The sequence below is a fragment of the Papilio xuthus genome, unplaced genomic scaffold, assembly GCF_000836235.2.
Source record: "Papilio xuthus unplaced genomic scaffold, Pxut_1.1 DF827570.1, whole genome shotgun sequence".
Lineage (NCBI taxonomy): Eukaryota > Metazoa > Arthropoda > Insecta > Lepidoptera > Papilionidae > Papilio > Papilio xuthus.
In genome coordinates, this window is record NW_013531079.1 from 4,223,563 (window position 1) to 4,245,838 (window position 22,276).

A 22,276-nucleotide genomic window follows, 5' to 3' on the forward strand; every position below is an offset into this window, starting at 1 on the left:
GTCCCTTAGGAACTTACTTACTCGACTTACTCGAAACGATTTCTATATTTATCTTACTAATGACCTTTATTTAATACTAGCTGTCGCCCGCGACTCCGTCAATAAAAAGCAGCTCTTCAAGGCATAAATAGGAAGAAAAAAAATTAAAAATGAATAAATAGTCCAATGTCTGTCTCCTGGCTCTAAGCTACCTCCTCACCAATTTTCAGCCATATCGTTAAATCCGTTCTTGAGTTATAAATAGTGTAACTAACACGACTTTCTTTTATATATATAGATTTAATAAATAAACACGAAAGTAAAAGTTCTCTTCGTAATTATCGAGGCAATTGATGATGATGATGATATTGAATAAACTCCAAAGCTAAAATGAACTTCCAGAATAGACAATCGAGTTGACATTTACACGGCAACGTAACGTACCATAGACATTAATATAGTTTTTTTTATCGGAACCAGTTTCCACGTGTCCACCTACAATCGGTCGCGCTGTGACGTCACGGACGGACGTTCGAATCAAGTTTCCAATTTCAAACTAAATCTTATGCAATTACTAACAAAATTTGAGGTTATGTGACCAAACAACCAAAGTTTAGACATTTTTAATGTCCGCAAACTGGAAATAAGTTATTACATAGTTAAGAGTACTTATTTAACTTTGAATTATTATTTATTAGGGAACTTACCTATACTACGTGACGTGTTTAGGGCGGGGAGTGGGGGGGAGGGGAGCGGAGTCTTTAAAACACTGCGGTCTGTCACAGGAGCGGGGGGGCTGAGATTTTAGTCACGTAGTCGTTACTTGTTTTTTTTCATAATACATAATTCACTAGTAATTTAAGAATGCATGCAGTCTTAAGCTATGAAGAAGAGTATGAGCCAAATTATTTTATTTTTAAATTTTTACCTGTGAAATGATTAAACATCATAATTATGAATTACTACGTAAAAACTAAAGGGTCTTGAGTACTACGAGTGGTCACCGAGGGGAGGGAAGGGTCGAAAAAACTAAAAAATAGGTCACGTAGTATGGGTATGTGGGAACATACATTTATAAATAAAATAATAAAATCTTCTCTTCTTTTAGCCTTAGTTTTTAGTTTACTTAAAGAAGGTATTTTTAACTCATTAAGTTTAATTAAGACGAAACAGTCCAGTAACAGTGGATATCTGAGATCAAAAACTCTTTAAATAAAATAACATGTCAGTCATCATCTTTGACAAAATAAAGGTAATTATTGAAGATTTTGGTCTCAGAAACCCACGAATTCTTACAGACAGGCATGTTATAGTAACCAGAACTAGTTAAGACAACAATTCATTGGTAAATCAGTTACAACCTCACGACCTCAAGACCTCACGAGTAGTTAAGAGCGTACGCTAACCGTTGACAAACAGTGTGGCATTGCTATAGAGACCTTACTCTTATTATTATTATTTAACTAAACTATTATCCTTCAGAAGGCTGTCTTTAACTTTACCGCAGTAGGACTTGCTAATTTTAAACTGCCGTCCTTAACAAACAGTGTAAAATCAACAAGATGTAACATACGGGCGATAATCGTGTAACATGTTTTCAAATCACGTATGGTAACTACATAGGTCATGATGTATTGTGTTATGGGAATTTCGATCTTATAGTATATGAATGTTCAAATGAATATATTTGTTGAGGTATTAACGCGCTGGTTTCCAAGTTTTATTCTTTGTGAAAGGTCTACGAGTTAAAGTTTGAACAAATTACTTTGTCCGGTTGAATTGATGCGGCACAAATACTGATCTTTATAAATGGACGAGTTGTTGCCCGCGACTCCGTGTGCGCGGAATTAAAAAACATAATAGTCTATGTGTTCTTCCAGGCTATGTTCTATATGCCAATTTTCATTGAGACCCATTCAGCCGTTCTGGAGATACCTTCAAACATCCATCCATCTAAACATTCGCATTTATAATATTTGTAAAATAGGTAATTTCTTAGAAATGGCTACTTTTGTTTTGTTCCTACTTAAACTTACCTGTTGATAATTCTTGACACCTAATTCTATTTTTATTATTAGTTCGAATTCTAACCACCGCTACCGACCTCAACAATCAGCGCCAAAATGGCGTAAATCAAACACGCACAAAGTACATCGCCATATAGCCTGTCTATTTAATAGAGGTCAGTGGACACAAAGAAATAATTTACATTTAATAAAATTGGCGCTTCTATATGTAATATTAAAAATATATTTCGTACACATAATTCGTTGCTTGACGAAAAACCAATTTTTAATTTTTTTGTCTGTCTGTATGTTTATGCACATGTCAGCGTTTGGTTCTTGTTATCTTCAAATCGGCTGGAATGATTATGAGGGGATTTGTACGTATAGGTAGCAGATGCTTTTTTATTAATTATGCTAACAAAGTCGCGGGCGACCACTAGTTTAAAATAATTATAGTAAAGAAAACGCGCGTCAAAATAAATCAGTAGAACAGTTGTGCGTCCCGGAGGCCTAATTTAGTCCTCTTTCTCTTCCCACCGTTTTTCTTATAAGGAAACGATGGGAAGTGGAAGTGGACTTTCCGGAGGAGTGGATACAAAGAAATGGAAAATATTTTCTTTCTGTGCATCCTCTCCTCCGTCGATTAAAGGTAGGCAACGCATATGCAATTGGGTATGTCTATGGGCAACGGTCACTTCGCTATTTCAGCGATTTCAGATGACCGCTCGCTCGTTTGCCATCTTATGATATATTAAAAAAAAACCCAACCTTAACATATTCAGTTAGATGAAGATTGTAATTAATGTGCTAAACAATTAAATTAGCATCTTAATAAACACACTTTTATATAATTTGTCTCAAAAACCTGTTTTAAAACTCAACTTTAAACTTTCAAATCATATATCTATTACTTTAGTTTACTTAATACGTTATGGGTGACTTATGCCCGAATACTGAAACGTCACTCAAATATGTAACGGCGTCTTAAAAGATAAGACCACGCTTAAACTCCAATATGAAATTCTCAAACGTCAGTTAAAGGCGCATCTCAATTTTGAGGCTACTCAAGTAAGACGATGCTTACAGGCCACTCAAACCAAATTTCGTATTCTCAATCGTCACTCAGTGTCATTTTTCTGTCAAATGAACTGTCATGTCGACTTAAGTTTGCCAAAAATTTAAGAGCGGTCGTGAGGCATCTCAAATCTCTCTCAAATCTCAAAAACCTTACGAGGAACCATATCAGTATCGTCATTATCATCGCTTTCGGACCATGAAAGGCCTAGTGTGTGTCGGCGAAACCCAAAAAATCCTCGATTATTTTGAAAAGTATACGGATGCGGAGTTTCGCGCAAGGTTTCGCTTGTCTAAAGAAACAGTACTGTATTTGGACACCGTCTATGAACCACCACCACCATCGTAAAACCAGAAACACAGTTGAACGGCTTTTTGGCGTTCTAAAACGAAGGTGCATTCAAGTGGGGATGGGTTTAAACAAAAATGTTCCTGCTGGCGTCATATCATGTGCAGTATTGCACTTTTACAGGACGATTCACTGTTAGAGGAGGACATTATGAACATGGAAGAGTTTACAGATCCACCTGTAGACAATGAGTGTAATGAAAATTTCATTGTTAGAATAACCTTAATAATACACATTTCTCTTTTTCAATTTGCTTTTATTTTTAAAAACATACAATCTTTATTATTAACAGTGGCAGGTTTATTTTATCTTAATTTAAGTATTTGCATTTCTAGCTTATGTTTATTTATCATATGTTTATATTCTAAATCAGCATTTCTTAGCTTGGCTCTAAAATAGGCTTGCTAGAGGTCATCCCCATGCCTTTTTTGAATTGTTTTTTTTTGCTTTTACCTTTCCTGGAAAAGTTTTAGCAATAAATATATTTATCAATGTAATAAAAACTTATTGAATATTTATGTTCAAAATATTTATCTTGTAAGCAATATAAAATTCTCTCTTAACCCTTAAATGCATATATTTTTTTCAAAATGCCATAAATTGAGAGAGGTGGAAAATTTAACATAGATTATGGGAAAATGAAGAAATAAAACTTTTTCTTTTCTAAAAAGTATTTTATAAAAAACTTACTGATGTGAATCTACATCAGTATGCATAATGGTTACTATTAAAAATTTTAATTGAGTACTATTCTGCTGAACGATGGTCTACTAGTTAGGCTTATTGCAGTGTATAAAAATTATTTTACCGGCATTGCGCTCCTTACAGGATTGTGCCCAAACTTCGAATGCCAGTATGAGCAAACACTAGGAAAATGCTCCACTGACATAAATTAAAGAATTCCAAAGATTTTTTTAACTCCCCAACATTAATACTAAAATATATTAAAGGGTTTTTTTTTGCACTGCATATAAGTTAGTTCCATCAACAATTTTTTTAAGAAACTCTGGTGTAAAGTAATGCAAAAAACATTTATATGGTGTATCAAGTTCAGTTATAGCAGAGTCTGTTGTACTTGGTTGGCGAATTATTTTTGATTCATGATGATCTTACAAACTGTCTTTTTTCCAAACAAGTTTCCTTTAATCAAACTACAAAATATTCATGACCTTCTTGCATTGATAATAAAGAAATAATTTTACTCAATGAGTCAGGAAAATCTTGAACCAGTGGTGGATCGCTATAGGTAGGATCTTCATGATCCTCTGCATCCTCGTCTTCTTTCTCTTGAATTATCTCTCTTGCATAAGCTAAAACGGTTTCGTCATCTTCACTTTCATCTTCCAAACCATCTTCAGAAACATTTCCGTCTTCTAAAACCGCCAAAAGTTGTTTTATGTCTCAATTCTATGTGCCAATTTTCCGAAAATTCTGAAAGAATAATAATAACAATTCATGTAAATAAATTACGTATCTATAACCAAAAAGTCAAAAACAAAAATATATCCACATGAAAAGTATTTCTTGCCGATTTTGCATACTGACGTATTTCTACATCACAAGTATAAAGTTAATATTTACAATAACTGTTATTGAATTCACCAAAAAACCCATATACTGTGTTCTGCTTACCTGTATTTTCTCGTAAATCACAATATCAAAATAAACAATAATGTCCGGTGCATTCCATTCTACAAAAATACGGTCAAAATTATTTATTTTTTGTTAAAAAAAAATTAAAACAGATATGATATTCTTTTATTATAATCTTCTTTGCTTTAAATAAAAAAAATACGAAATACTCATAGCATGCAGTATTTTTTGAATATTCTTTGATATTTGGGAATAAACTCATCTTAGAACTACACATTATCTAACCCTTGCTGCGTGAACCGGATACAAAAAGTTAATTTTAAGAAAATGTAATTGAGAACAAATATTTTCTACATACTCTTTGACACAGAACAGAGGTTGTTGCCATGACGTAAAAATGTTACGTCTACTTACGGAATCACGCGCTTAAATGTCTTGATTTGCGTTTGTGAATTCCACTTAAGTTTTGACGTCTCTTAAATTATAAGCACTGCTTACGAAAGTAGATATTTGAGTGACGTTTCAGAATTCGGGCATTATATACGCATTAACCGTGGGTTTCTTAGACCAAAAATCCCGTTTAAAACATATTATCTCTATTTTGTATAGATGACAGGAAAAGTAATGTTTTATACTTAAAAATTGGTCTAAGAAACCAACGGTTGGAGAAGCTAAATCGTAACTAAGAGGGACTCGTAGTGTAGAATATACATTATGGGTTTATATCAGTTAAGGGAACGTACCCATACTACGTGACCCGTTTAGTGGGGGGGGGGAGTCCTTAAAATACTACGGGGAGTGGCTCAGATTTTAGTCACGTAGTCGTTACTTGTTTTTTTTTCATAATACATAATTCACTAGTAATTTAAGTATGAATGCAGTCTTAAGCTATAAAGAAGAGTATGAGCCAAATTATTTCTTTTTCAAATTTTCGCCTGTGAAATGATTAAAAATCATAATAATGAATTACTACGTAAAAACTAAAGGGGTTGGGGTGGTCTTGGAATGTACTACGTGTGGTCACCGAGGGGAGGGAGGGGTTGAAAAACTAGAACTATTTTTCTAGTGACGCGGTATGGGTATGTTCCCTAAATTATAACCTCCAAAAGTTAAGTCATGAATATTCTTGTTTAAAAATCTATGGTCTTTTGGTCTTGGTCAAGAATACTAACTAAGGAATTTTGCTCAGAACTCCGCAGACAAAATTTCGTTTAAAAATATGTTTAATTTCTCTCATTGTCCTTGAAAAATGTGAGGTTGGAATTAAGGTTATTATTGAAAACTTACGTTTATTGATTCGATTTAAAAATGTTAATATTTTTATTTACAAAAAAAGAGAAGTTATGCAATTTATTATTTTAATAAAATACTAATAATTATTTAAATATGGCGTATGAAATCGACTACCATTATTCCGATAGTCGTATCGGTAAATGGACTGATAGCGAAGAGCTTCGACCAACATCTCAAGAAGCTCTCGCTAAACAGTTGGATCCTAGAAACCGCGCGCATCGTGAGAAGGTTCCTGTCTCTGCAGCCCTGACCACTGGTTGTTTGAGTCATGGGATTCCGCAGCCGGTGGTGTTCTATTTTTAATATAATATGTTTTGTATAATTTAAATATTAAGCGAAGTGATATTTGAAATTAAATTATACTGGAAATAACCTCAAATCCTCTTCACAGTGCGAAAAAGAAATTCAATTTTAGAAAAAAAAAACAAAATTAATATCCATTAAAAAAAAGCTGCAACATACAGACTACAAACTAATCATTATTAATTTATATTTTTATTTAAATTAAAATATTCATAGTTTTTTTTTTTTATAAAAATCCGCGACATTTTGCATCTAGATGTTTATCAGATGCATATTAAAATAGTTTCTAGCTTCAAATCAATGTTTTTTGTATAAAATATTTCATAATATTATTTTATAACTATATTATACAGAAACATAAGATGTATTCACGCTAGTAAACAAAGGGATAAGCAGATATTAGGAATTTATATTTGCTGAAATAATCGTACGGATACGCTTATCAGTAAGTCTTAGTAATATTATAAATGCGAATGTTTGGATGGATGTATGTATGTTAGAATCTCCAGAACGGTTACATGGATCTTACTGTTTGGGATATATATATATATACATATATACAAGTTTCGAGCTCATTGGGGGCCCTTCATCAGGATGAGTGGTACTGGTATTATTTCGCGGAAGCGGCCCGTCGCTCTGAAGGGCCCCCGATGGGCTCGAAACTAATCGGTACCGCTACCGGACGAATATACGTCAGTGTTTAGCCGTTTTTAGATCAGTTTATTATAATGTCTCACGAAAGTTTGAATAATTTAATGTTGAAGGTTGTCACAAATGTTCGTGTTATGCACAATACACGGAATTACTTCGCACTTCTCTTCTGTGTTGCGGGCGAGCGGGCATGTGCGCTTACAAAAATATGGCAAATATACGCGGTATGCACATCCCACACAAACCTTTACATATACAAGAAATCTCCCGTATCACTGCTTACCCCCGATGGCAATAGCACGATAGCGGCCGATACTGTCGGTACCTTTGTATACCTCTTTGCGGCACCGCGCTTACATTATTGAATTTAGGGTTGCGCCAAACGCTCTTTAAATAAAATTATTTATTTTTTCTATTGTTTTTTCTATAATATTAGTAAAACCTTATTTACAGCTGCATTCGGAGTAAATTGGTTAATCACCTTATATGTTTGTGAGTCTAATATAATAATATGATTCTGAGTGTGTCATAAATAAGACTCAACTATTAAAAAATAAATTCCAGCTTGATATCTTCACGCGTTTTTTATAAAAAAAGGGTCTTGACAGACAGACAGACGGACAACAAAGTGATTATATAAGAGTTCCGTTTTTTCTAATGAGGTACGGAACCCTAATTATTATTCTATGAATTAACTTATGAAATAATTTAACTTTCACTGAACATAATTCAATATAAAATTGCTCTGTAGATTAAAAAGAAACCTATCAACGGATATTTAAATATAAAAATAAAGTTAACTCTAATTTATTTTAAAATTAAAAGAAAACACAAATTCCTTTTTTGGCTTCCTGATATAAAATGCCGGAATTAAATCCGCATTCTATTATTTATAGATTTGAAAGTGACTCATCTTATCTTGTTTACAAAATTCAGTCTTCCGCAAATCTCGTATCGTATATTCTATAATCCAATCTTAATCTGATTTAATTAATTCCTAAACTACATTGCATTTCCTCAATGCATTAGCCATATCTAAAAATAAATTATTTATAATACATTAATATTAAAAAAAAGACTTATTTATTTGTAAAAAGAGTTATATATTTATTAGAAAGTTAGATCCTTAAAAGTTTAACCGTGGATTTCTGAGACTAAAATTTCTGTATAAATCTTTATCCCTGTATTTGATCTTTGACAAATCAGCGATAAGGGAACATACACATACTACGTGACCTATTTTTTTAGTTTTTTCGACCCCTTCCTTCCTTCGGTGACCACTCGTAGTACATGCCAAGACACAACTTTAGTTTTTACGTAGTAATTCATAATTATTTTTTATCATTTCACATGCAAAAATTGAATAAAAATTTTTCACTCATACTGTTCTTTATAGCATAAGACTGCATGTATACTTAAATCACAAGTGAATTATGTGTTATAAAAAAAAACAAGCAACGATTACGTGACTAAAATCTGAGCAACCCGCCGCTCCTATGCCTGACCGTAGTATGTTAAAGACTCCGCTCCCCCCCCCCCCTAAACGGGTCACGTATTATGGGTAGGTTCCCTAATATGTTTTAAATGGAGATTTTGGTCTCAGAAACCCACTGTAAGAGGGATAGTTTATCTTTTAATTAAGAATGTCGATAAAGCAGTTGCTGGATTAGACTGGATCGAAATCTATACGTCCAGGTTCAATCCCCGACACGTACTAATTTATTTTTCGAGTTTAGATTTAAATATGTACATTTATCCGATGTTCTTACGGTGAAGGAAAACATCGTGATGCTGTACATATCTGAGAAGATATTCAAAGATATGTGTGAAGTCAATACGGACTGGACCAGCGTGGTTTACCATGGCCTAGTCACACCTAGGGTAGTTTCTGAACCCCTCATTCGGATTTTTATGAGTTTCGAACTGCACATACCTTGCCGGCTTTTGAGGTTGTATTATTAAAGGATTTTAAGTCGTAAAACTATAGTAATAAGATTTAAAATTGAGTTTATCTTAGGTTCTTATGATCTTATCTTTTCAAAATTAAAACGTAAATTATTGTTTTTTTTTATAATACAATAAAAGACAAAATGCGTCTATAAAACTATAATTTAAAATTATTCGTTTAAACAACACATCTTTATATATATAATTCTTCTGTGAGTGTGTATGTCACTGAACTTCTCTCAAACGACTGGACCGATTTTGATGAAATTTTTTGTGTGTGTTCAAGGGGATCTGGGAATGGTTTAGATTCACAATTTTGTCCGCTGGACAATGTATTTTTAATTAATTTTTAATTTATTAGTAGTTGTTGATTTTCGAATGTTGTACATTGGATCCGACAGACGGCGCTACCATCGCAGTGTCAAATTTTAAATAATATTCGAATTAAAGACGCGTAGACAGGACAACGTCTGTCGGGTCCGCTAGTTATATATTAATGAATTCGCGAGTCGGTGTTGAAAGCAATAAATATGTAAATATAGATTATAAATAACACCAATTATATGAGAAAAAAACGTTTATTTATTCAACTGAGCTGTTAAATATTAAAAAATATTTGTTATTTTTCTAACAAAAATAATTCTCTATTATCATTAATGTTTTATTATTTAATTATTTCCTAATAATTTATATCTATATGTATAATAAAATTGGATTTTTTTCTGTATGTAATGTTCATATATATCATATTTCATACATATGAAATAAATATGACTTTAATTTACAATAGAAATGAAATTAATATAAAAAAAAATCGACATAATTTTTTAAATATCTTCTAAAAAAATTACATACGAAAAAAAAATTCAAAAAAATTTAATATGATAAATTAAACACAACAAAAATCCATTACAAGAATACATACATATAAATAAATAATATCTTTTTTTATAAATCCGTAAAAAAAAAATGTAAAATATTTAAAATTGGATATTCCGTAAATGGTAGCAACCCTAAAAGTACAACGACAGAGTCTGACCATTATTGACACAATAAATTCTAACGCTCGCATTTTTAAACCTGCCTCACGCACACATGCATACACACTAACACACGCATATGTTAAGTATGTGTCACCGGTAAACCGAGAAATTAGTCAGTCTAGAATCTGACTAAACATTTGATAAATGGAAAAAATGTTAACGAATCATAAACAAAAGTAATTTCCAATTATATTTAACTTTTACTTAAACTATAATAAAATAACTTATACAATCAATTCCATAATTTGACGAGTTAACTTCATCGTATTTGGATTGCGAATCACATTTTATAACGTCTAGTTATTTTACAAAGTGTCGTATTTCACAATCGATAGGTGACATACAGGTATGTAGGATGCATTTGTACAGCATCCGCATGTTGGCCGGATTCTCGAGTGCCGGCGAAGTCGGCCGCTCTTTACGATTGCAATTAAAAAAACAACATATCGGATACAAGATCAGCTGTACGTTAGTTATTACCTTTAGGAAATGTTTAGTGAGCAAGTTTACTTAAAGATAAATAAGTTAATACTTTTTACTAAGTTAAGACTGACTGATAAAATAGTATTCGCGACTATGTACAGTCGGTGAATCTGGCGGTGGTCTACCTTAAAGCTACAGGTATTTGAATGTCTCGCATGGAGCCATCACTGACCGATACAGCTTTTAAATATGTTTTTAAGAAATATGGTCGGTCAGTGTATTCGGTTCATTACTTTTTTTTAATTATTACATCGTTTACGTAACTCATCGTTACCAAATTTGTTGTTGCTATTTATCTTGATGCGAGAAAGAAGGCAATTTTTCCGTAAGTGGAACACTGCGGATTTCCTCGACTGTACTTATGTGGGTTTGTATATATGTACATTCCATTGTGACGGCCTAGAGCCTAAACTAGTGAACTAAATTTGACGAGTGAGGTATCATTCGATTAGTCTTCTTCCTCTGAGTGTCACACAGTCGGGTTTATTGAGTTTTTCTTGCTAACCCTTTCAGCCGTTTAAGTTTCCTGGAACATAACTTGAGGTCCTAATTATTGGGAACTTCATTTAATAACATCAAGAATCTTATATCGCAAGATTTACTTAGTAATGCGATTTTTTTTACATTCATTCGACACAATGTTAAACTGTTATAACTCTAAAGTATCTTAAGTATTGCTTTTTATTAAAATAAGATGATTACGTTTTAATTCTCACATTGTGCTTCCTTATATTATTTTAATTATCATCAACTACAAAAGGCTTTTAAACTGAATTCATATTTAAGTTTTTAGAGATCGGTAAAAACAAAAGAAAAAAAACACGATTTTGAGCCTATAAAATATTTTTAATTACGATAAATAAGTTTATTATTATTAAAAACTTATTTAAAGTAATCATATTTTCATATTTCATAAAATATAATTTAACTTAACTTTATTTTACAATTTTCATGTAAACTTATATAAAAACGGCTAAACCCTCATGTATATTCGTGCGGTGGCAGCACCGACTAAATTCGAGCTCATCGGGGGCCCTTCATCAGGATGAGTGGTACTGGTATTATTTAGCGGACGCGGCCCGTCGCTCATTGATATTTAAATTTTCATGTAATTAAAACATTTTTATTATTAAAATAAATAAAGTACGCGTCCATTGTCCCGCAATGAACCGCACACAGATTAAATTTGCTTTGCCTTTCAATGTTAATAAAATAAAAATAAAAAGAATTCCTCCACCGTACGTTGTACGGAATCCGTTTTAAATATTAATGATCGTGCTTGTTTTGTTTTTGGGTTTATAATAGCATTGAAACAATAGCCATGCTCGAGTTATTTTTAAAAGCAAATCCTATTTACAAGTTGTAAGTTAATGTGTTTAATATAACAGTTTGTATATTTAATGTACTTAAAAGATTATATCTTTACTAGCGGACCCGACAGACGTTGTTCTGTCTACACGTCTTTAATTTGAAAATTCGAATATTATTTAAAACTTGACACTGCGATGGTAGCGCCGTCTATCGGATCCAATGTAAAACATTCCAAAATCAACAACTACTAATAAATTAAAAATTAATTAAAAAAACATTGTCCAACGGACAAAATTGTGAATCTAAACCATTCCCAGATCCCCTTGAACACACACAAAAAATTTCATCAAAATTGGTCCAGTCGTTTGAGAGAAGTTCAGTGACATACACACACACAGAAGAATTATATATATAAAGATATATCTGTTTAACTTACTAATATAAATGCGAATGTTTAGATGTTTGTTATGTTAGAAAGAAAATAGGAAAACATAGCAGTGTATTGACCCAACTACCTTACTAAAATGTCGACGTTTATGTCCCCTCACTAAGCATTCCGACATTGGACTTTGTAATGAAAGCACGTCAGTGGCTTCACTAAGTATCTCCAGAACAGCTGAACGGGTCTTGATAAATTTTGGTATAGATATAGAACATAGTCTGGTAGAACATATAGGCAAATTAAGTTTTTTTAATTCCATGCGGACGAAGTCGCTGGCGACCGCTAAATGAAGTTAAAAAAGTTTTTTTAATTTAAAAAAAAAAAGTTTTTGTGTTTTTCTCTCAAAGTTCACTACGCATTCTGAAATCATCATCAGCTCACTATACGTCCCCACTTAGGGGCACGGAGCTCACCCTAAGATAGTGACTAGGTCATAGTCAACACTGGTCCAGTGCGGGTTGACATCACACATATCTTTGAATTTCTTCACAGAATGCAGCACGATGTTTCCATTACCATAATTCTGGAGATCTTATCTTACTAATATTATAAATGCGAATAGATATCTCCACAACCGCTGCATGGATCTCGGTGAAATTTGGCATACGTGTAGAACATAGTCTGGAAGAACACATACGCTACTAATTAAGTTTATACGCGAACGAAATCGCGTACAATAACTAGTAATAAACCGACTTATTGTTAACCAAAACGAAACTACAAAACGATTGAAGTCATTTGGGAATCTTAATTACTGTTGTTTTGTTTATAATTATACTATGTCATATTGTATTAAGCTACAAGGTAGAAAAGGACGGAATATGAGACGGATAGATAGAGCTTTGATCCTGCACTTGGGCGGAGCTTACAGTGACACGCCCATTCAACTTATCGATTTTGCCACATCGGATAATTTATTCATAATTCCTTTGTTATACGATTTTATGTTTCTCTTAATTTGAAGAATTACCTATTTTTATGCCTTTCAATTTGCTAAAACTCCCTTGAGGTTTTTGGGGGTTTCTTTTTTTATCGTTTTTTTTTGTTTGTTTTTTCGACATGATATATTTTAAGCTATAGGTTACTTTATAAACTAAATATGTCTATCAATCTCTGTAGTACTATGTTTATTAACAATATAACATCTTTATATAACAGTGGTAGAGCCCGCTTTAACATCTTCGCACGAATTGGCCCGGCTCGCCCGGTGAAATACCATGACCACACTGAAGATACGCGTCAAGTGGAAGCAATTCCAAGTACAGTTTGATGAGTGTGCGTCCCGGAGGCCTGATTTAGTCCTCTTTCTTGTGAGGAAGGGTTGGGAAGTGGAAGTGGACTTTCCGGATGAGAGGATGCATGGAAAGAGAAAATATTTTCTTTCTGTGCATCCTCTCCTCCGTCGATTTAAGGTAGGCAACGCATATGCAATTACGTATGTCTATGGGCAACGGTCGCTTCGCTATTTCAGCGATTTCAGGTGACCGCTTGCTCGTTTGCCACCTTATGATATAAAAAAAATATATAGGTTTAAATTGCAAAATAATAGTAAACATAGTCATATTATAATTTGACTAGTAACTTTAAATTAATCATAAAACATACTATAAGGAACAGAAACCGTTGTTTTTATATGCAAACATCTAGTCCTAGAACACAAAGACGACAAACATTGATTTTTTTATTACTATCAACCGCAACATCGTTCGCGATGAATTAAAAAAAAACTTAATAAGTAGTCTTATATGTTCTTCCAGACTATGTTCTACATTTATGACAAATTTCAGCGAGATCCATACAGCCGTTCTGGAGATATACCTTCAAACAAACATCTAAACTTTCGCATTTATAATATTAGTAAGAAGTAAGATAATCTTGTCTTTAAAGTAAAGAAAAATATAATAACAAGGAAAAATAATCACTTTATAATAACTTTAAAGATTCGTCTTACGAATTGTCGATACTAGATTCAACTAATCTTTAAAAACTCTAATAATATTTCTGTTGTCCTCAGAGAAACTCCGTCTCTCTCTATGCGTGGGTTGCGGCGGTCAGATTCACGACCAGTACATCTTACGCGTGGCTCCAGACCTGGAGTGGCACGCAGCCTGCCTCAAGTGCCAGGAATGCAGGCAGTTCCTTGACGAATCTTGCACCTGCTTCGTCAGAGATGGAAAGACTTACTGCAAGCGAGATTATACAAGGTAAGTCCTTTGTAAGTAAGATAATCTTAAGAAGTTAGTTAGTAACTAACTGTCGCCTGTAAGTCCGTTTGCGTGGTAATAAAAAACTTAATTAGTAGCCTATGTGCTCTTCCAGACTATGTTCTACATCTGTATTAAATTTCATCAAGATCCGTTGAGCCGTTCGGGAGATACCTTCAAACAAATATCCGTCCATCCATCAAAACAGTCGCATTTATAGTAATTCTTGCTGTCGCCTGCGACTCCGTTAGCGCGGTATTAAAAAACTTAATTAGTAGCCTATATGCTCTTCCAGACTATGTTCTACATGTATGCCAAATTTTATTAAGATACATTCAGCCGTTCTGGAGATACCTTCAAACAAACATCACATTTATAATATTAGCAAGATAACTAAACGTACATTTTACATATTTATTTCTCTTGAAATTACAACATAAAGCGTATGGCAACATTCAAATTACTTGATATTATAAATTCCACGAAACTAGATCAAGTTTTATAAATAAACTTTAATTAAAGCAATTCAAACAAATTAAATTCAATATGGCAAACATGGAACGTCCAAGCGTACACGCTCCGAACTGTCAAACTGCCCGTACCATACAACTTACGAATAGTTAATTATAATTCCATTAACACGGCACTGTTTAACTGCATTAAACACTATTTATAACGGAACGTCACTCATTTTTAACACGGCGCCACTTTTTCATAACAACACCAAAGATGAATTCACTAAAATAACTCGCATATGTTTACCATTTCACCCTTCCATCTCGATGCTAAAATATAGAATTACCATTGACAAACAAAACTGTAATTCGACAAACATTTTCGCATAAACTCAATCCTTATGTTATAGACAATAAAATCTATAATCCTTCAGCTACTATTTTAGCATTGGTAAATATAATTTTGCCGCCGTATACAGTGATGCGCAGAGAAAACAAACTGAGTTTGACTGAGCATTATGTATTTGGGCGCCAAAACAAACGTCAGTTTGACAGCGCGGCGGGCGGCGGGAATCTGATATGTCTATGGTATATTTGTCCTCGTTTACACCGGCCCGGATAAGCGGGTTTTCAATTACACTTTTTTTTTTTAACTTAAACTAATGTGTAAATAAATAAAAGTGTACTTTACTTTAAATCTCCGTTTTACAGAACAATTTAACATCTAAGATTTTATTTCAATATAAAACTTTTTAGGTTATATTGCTTTCTTTTATTTTAAAAAGTAAATATAACTGTCAACTTCTAAATCTTTATAATATTTTAAGGTTAGATTCTTTTAGTTTAAAAGGAAATTGGTTAATGTAACGGAACGGCTGCATCGCTGATATTTAGCACAAATATAGAACATTGTTTAGGAACACATAGCCTACTAATTATGTTTTTAATTCCTCGCGTACGTAGCTTACGACATCTAGTTAAAAATATGCTAAACAAAACTTTCTAAACACGATAAAAAGCCCGTTACGAAAACAATCAATCGCTTTTGCTTTTAAACTCTATTATAACGGAAATTAAACATTTTAATATGGAAGTATTAACATCCTGCGGACGTACTGACATACGAACTCATCAATAGAAGGAAATCGATGAAATAGTAATACTAACAATAATTAATATAATTTATACTTTACTAGTAGATTTTGTACCATCTCAAAGGCCGGCAACGCATCTGCGGTTCCTCTGGTATTGGTCCATGGGCGTCGTTGAACACCTCGGTGTTCCCGCTGCTCGTTTGCCCCCTTCTCTTATAATAAAAAAAGGCAGACCGGCTTGACAGATAGACGGACGGACAGCAAAGTGATCCTATAAGGGTTCCGTTTATGAGGTACGGAACCCTAATAATTTATATTTGACAATCATTTTTTGTTGAATTTTAATCTTAAATATATAATATGTAGATATATCAATGGAATTTTTACAAAAAAAAGTTGTTTTTTGTCTTGAAAATTTTAAAAATATAAATGCGAATGTTTGGATGTTTATTACAAGATATCTTAAGAACGGCTGTATGAACCTCGCTGATATTTGTTATAGATGTAGAACATAGTCTGGAAGAATACATAAGCTATTAATTGAGTTTCTTTTTAATTCAAAACAGTACTAAATATAATCTGAATAAAATGCACAGTTTGTAAAAGGTTAAGCTTTTAACTTAACCCTTTCGCAGCTGAGACAGGACGGAAACTGTTGTTTGTGCGTCGGATCCAGTTACCGACGTAAACAGCGGATATATAGAAATATTATACACGTTCCTATTTTCACTAAATTTACAATAACATATGTTTATAGATGACGATTCGAATTTGGAAATTTTTAAAAGATAACCTCAAAATTTTTAATGAAAAATTTTATTTCACATAATTATTACTAACTAGCTGTCACTCTTAACTGCCTCTGCGTGGAATTAGAAAAAAAAACTTTATTAGTCTCTGTGTTCTGCCAGACTATGTTATATATGTATGCCAAATTTTATCAAAATCTTTTCAGCCGTTCCAAAGATATCTTCTAAAAAACATCCATCCATCTAAACATTCGCATTTATAATATAAATAAGATAATTACGATAGAAGAGTATAATTATAAAAAATGTATGAAAAACAAAAGAAATTGAACAATGTCAGGATTTGGTCATTCGCGTAATGTTACCTTTCTAAACAAATATGATATTATTATGTACATTTTCATATTATACCCCTTACATATGGACTGGCTTAAGGCGTAGTATTTTGTGCCTTTTTGATTTTCGCCATTTTGGCGCTGTATTGGTTTATAACGGTGGTCTTGATTAGAACTAATAATATAGATAGAATTAACTATCACGTAACATCAACAAATGCGTATATCCTATCCATATATAAATCGGTCATCTATAAACAGATGTATACTGCATCTGTCTGTATGTTTAACATTTAAACATTGCAGTAAGAGGAGACGAGGAGCGGTGTTCGGTTTCGCTAATTGAGGGGTCGCCGGGAGCAAATCTCTCCCTAACTTAAAGCTACGCCTAACTTATATTTTATGTACTGAGTGTTGGTTCCTGAGACCATATCTTACTAATATTATAAATGCGAATGTTTAGATGGATGGATGTTTGTTTAAAGTTATCTCCAGAACGACTGCATCTCGATGAAATATGGCATACATATAGAACATAGTCTGGAAGAACACATAGGCTACTAATTATGTTCTTTTAATTCCTGCGCGAACGGAGTCGCGGGCGATAGCTAGTCTATAAAACATAGCGTCATTCCTAACATTCATCTTTGATAAAACAGAGTTAACAATATGTTTTAAAATAGGATATTGGTCTGAGATCCACGGTCAAAGAATCGCAAAATAAACCCAGTATTTTCAACATAAAATTATCGATGAAAATATTCCATTCTACGCGGTCTCCCTACTGACCATTCCTGTCACTTCTTGTGTGGCCAATGTTTGTGCAGCTGACAACTGACAGGCCCGACTGCAGTCAAAACGAAACGTCGCGAAATGTTAGGATGTTCCATCATAGTAAACAAATATAGGGCCAATGTATAATCTTTATAAACTTTGTGGCATAGAGTTATACCTATAGACAGATCATTCCGAGCACAAAAATGAGAAACTCCAGAGGCTTATTGTGGTAAATTACCCCAGTTATTTAAATTATACTATATACTTAAAAACTGAATAGAATGCGACCTCTTTTCTAATGTTTATATTTTATTTCATAGGTCATAGTAGTAGTAAAATAATTAGTAGTGACATTTTTTTAAATATTTCCCCGAATTTGGGAATGTTTTCATTATACTGGTAACATTACGTCACTTATCTGTCACCTAACTTTTTCGTATTCTAAAAGGCAAAGGTCTTAGTGGCCATTATGCCACCTCTTTGACAGAATGCAAACTACAAAACCAAAGAGATCGAATATACAATTATTTTATGAACAAATGTAAATAAATATATCCGACTGATATATTATATAATAATAATAAATATCTAAGTGCAATATTTAACATAGATTTTACATAAAACATAGGGAAAGGGAAAAGCATTGAAAAGCGAGCAAAACCCTAAGTACATTTTGAAACAACCCCCGGGGAGGTTGTTGACCGGCACTTTACGGGATGAAAGCCTTCCCCAACCCCCAGCCCCCAGCCCCCGGCCAATACCGCTAAAAGCATCGCCTATACAAGCTACGAGGGGTGTGTATACCTCAAAACATACGGGGAAATATTTTTCAAGTGAAAATTATTTAGGTATTTTTTCATACCATGAATACCTTCATAAAGTACTAATACTTTTTAAAATATAAATGAACCTTTTTTGGTATATTTAAATGGATGTTTTTGTTAACATTTTCTAGGATTTTTTAAAATTTTTAATATGAATAAAAATATTTCGATGATCATATGTATATATATGTATGTTATTTAAAGTTATTCAAACTCACGTAGTTTTCAGTTAATACTGAATAATTTTAGTAATAATAGGAAAAGATGGCTTCATCATCATCATCATCAGCTATACGTCCCCACCGAGGGGCTCGGAGCCTACCTTAAGTTAAGATGGCTTACAGCTTTTAAATTTTTCTGAATATTTTTTTCAAAGTGGATTAATCTTTTCAGATTATTTGGTACAAAATGTGATAAATGCGGAGCATCCTTCAGCAAGAATGACTTCGTAATGAGAGCTAAAACGAAAATATACCACATCGATTGTTTCCGATGCTGCGCTTGCGCACGACAACTAATACCAGGTGCGTACCAGGTTTATTATACCGTATTGTTTTTCGTACACAAATTCAACATAATAATTTCTACACATCCAGAGGCACAGACCTAGACATAATATAAAATTAAGTGTTTATAGTGGTTATTTTTTTTCTTTAACTCTACTACTCTACTAAGTTAGGGATAACTAGGCCATGCTCAACACTGACCCAGTGAGGGTTGACTTCACACATATCTTTAAATTTCTTCTCAGATAAATGTACATATGTATATCGGAAATCGAAAAACACATTGGTACATCGCTTCGAACCCAGGATCTACAGATTACTAGTCAAGTGCTTTAACTCCAGAGTCACCAACGCTCTTTTGTTTGTTTTCAATCAAATCTTGCTAGTTCCTCTGATAAAACAGTCTTTAGTACTTGTAGGCTTTAGTAAATATTAAAGATTAAATGAAACGAAATTGATGGCCACAAGTAACCATTGCGATCTTTGGGGGAAGCCTGTGCCCAGCAGTTGGCGTCACATGGCTGAAGAGAGAGTGACAAGAGAGAGTGACAAGAGAGAGAGCCAATTGTTAACACACGCAACAGACATAATAAGAAATTTTAAAAACACACAGACACATTAGTTGATGTAAACATATATTTTTATTGCAGGAGATGAATTCGCGTTGCGAGAAGGTGGTGCGTTATACTGCAGGGAAGACCACGATGTGTTAGAAAAGGTTTTTTTTTATTTTTTTTTTACGTGTGTGTTTAAAAATATTCATTTTCACAATACAGAAATTTATATACTGTTAACCAATGTTCCTTGGACGAGTGTTTTGGCATTCGTTAATATGTTTGTTGAGAAAATTGATTTTTTTAAAATCTTTGGCGAACATTGTTGATTGTACTTATTATTCCAATAGATTTTTGAGGAGATAAGTTACCACCAGTTAATTTGAGCGAAGTAACTTAAGATGAATTTTAACTTAATTCCTATCAGACACTATCAAAGCGTGTTGTGTTTCCAATTTTTAGAATAATTATGTATCATCATCAGCTCACTGTACATCCCCTTTAAGGAGGAGCCTACCCAAAGTTGGAGGTGATTAGGGCGTAGTTAAACACGCTGGCACAATAAATTATGTATACTTATATATATAATTAAAGTTTCTGTACATTTGTAGAGTGCAAACACAAGTAGCAGCAGTGGCGCCAACGCGGAGAGTAACAACAACACCACGCTAAGCAACAATAATTCACATCACCCGCACGAGCTTGGCTCCATGTCTGGTCAGTACTAGTAGTTTTAGACATTATTAGTTTTAACAGTGGTAGAGCCCGCTTTAACTGTTCGCACGAATTGTCCCGGCTAGCCCGGTGAAATACCACGACCACACAGAAGACAGGCGTGAAGTGGAAGCAATTCCGCGTACAGTCTGATGAGTGTGCGTCCCGGAGGCCTAATTTAGTCCTCTTTCCCTTCCCACCCTTTTTCTTATAAGGAAAGGATGGGAAGTGGAAATTGACTTTCCGGATGAGGGGATGCATGGAAATGTTTTCTTTCTGTGCATCCTCTCCTCCTTCGATTAAAGGTAGGCAACGCATAAGCAATTGCGTATGCCTATGGGCAACGGTCACTTCGCTATTTCAGCGATTTCAGATGACTCGTTTGCCACCTTATGATATAAAAATAAAAAAATAGAATGCTTTGGCGCGAATGTCGCGTTTTCATTACAAAGTGAAGTGTCAGAATGATTAGTGAGGGGACATAAACGTCGACATTTTAGTAAGGCTAGTGTTGGGATACACCGGAACTGTGTCGGATTTTCTTCCTAATCGTAAATATTTAACAAAGTACAAAAACAGTGATTCTTAATAGTCTAGGTAAACTCATGAGGTCTATAAAAGATGTGACTGGTTTACTGGAGAGAAATAGGTTCACAATATCAAGAAGAAATGTAACAGCAGGTTACTTAATCCATTAAAATTTAAAAATAGTCTGATAATGGATTTCTGCTATGAAAATACTTGTTATAGGTTTTTGTAGCTTACCAAGATCTTATTTATCACTCAAATTACGCGGCAATTGATGCGAACATTTGTGTATTTCCAATTTTATTATTGTATTTTGTTGTCATTAAGTTTTAATCCTTGAAATACTGCAATAAGACTATCTGTTTGGAACCTGTCATTGAGTTCCATCTTCACGAGTCACAGAGCGTTTTTTCATCGTTACCATCTTGATGACTGTCATTCCACAACGACGAGGTTTTCACGTTACTTTGTACCTCGCACAGTCCGCGTTGTGGAATACTCTGTCTTCAGTGGTATTTCCAAATAGTTACGACTTAGGGATTTTCAAGAAAAGAGTGTTCACCTCTCTTAAATCAACGCATCTGTGGTTCCTCTTGCTTTGCATCTATGGGCGTCGCATCAAATAATTTTATACGATCTGTCGCTCGTTTGCCCCCTTCTATAAAAAAAATCACCACGGCATATACCTTTTTTATATTAAAAAGTTAGTAAAGTGTTTGCTTGGTTCTACGAATCTCATCGTCTCGTGGAAATATATCATTATATCCAAAAAAACTATGAATATGTTATCATGTTACATACATAATTAGTGTTACTATCTTATCGAAGTCAAACTTCAAGTGTTTGTACACATCGGTTCCCAATTTAACACTGATTGTAGGTATACCCAACCAAATACAGTTAGATGTCTAAAAAGTTTCTATTTATTCTCTTAAAATGATATAAAAACTTTTTGCTCAAAATGGACAGTACGAAAAAGAGTCTTAGACTCATCGTACACAGACCTACGTAAATAATCGAAACTCGACGACTTACGCAATATAGAGGTTCAAACATGCCCAC

General features: G+C 33.5%; 1 protein-coding gene across 2 annotated transcripts in view; it reads left to right on the plus strand.

The window, feature by feature from the left end:
- Positions 1-22,276, plus strand: part of tup (LIM1_Isl and LIM2_Isl domain-containing protein tup) — a 42,634-nt gene that overhangs the window by 16,861 nt on the left and 3,497 nt on the right. For both annotated transcript variants that reach the window (XM_013313405.1, XM_013313406.1), the window contains exons 2-5: positions 14,489-14,678; positions 19,306-19,436; positions 20,069-20,136; positions 20,584-20,689. In XM_013313405.1, the coding sequence (XP_013168859.1) occupies positions 14,489-14,678; positions 19,306-19,436; positions 20,069-20,136; positions 20,584-20,689 (495 nt within the window). The remainder of the gene's footprint in view (positions 1-14,488; positions 14,679-19,305; positions 19,437-20,068; positions 20,137-20,583; positions 20,690-22,276) is intronic.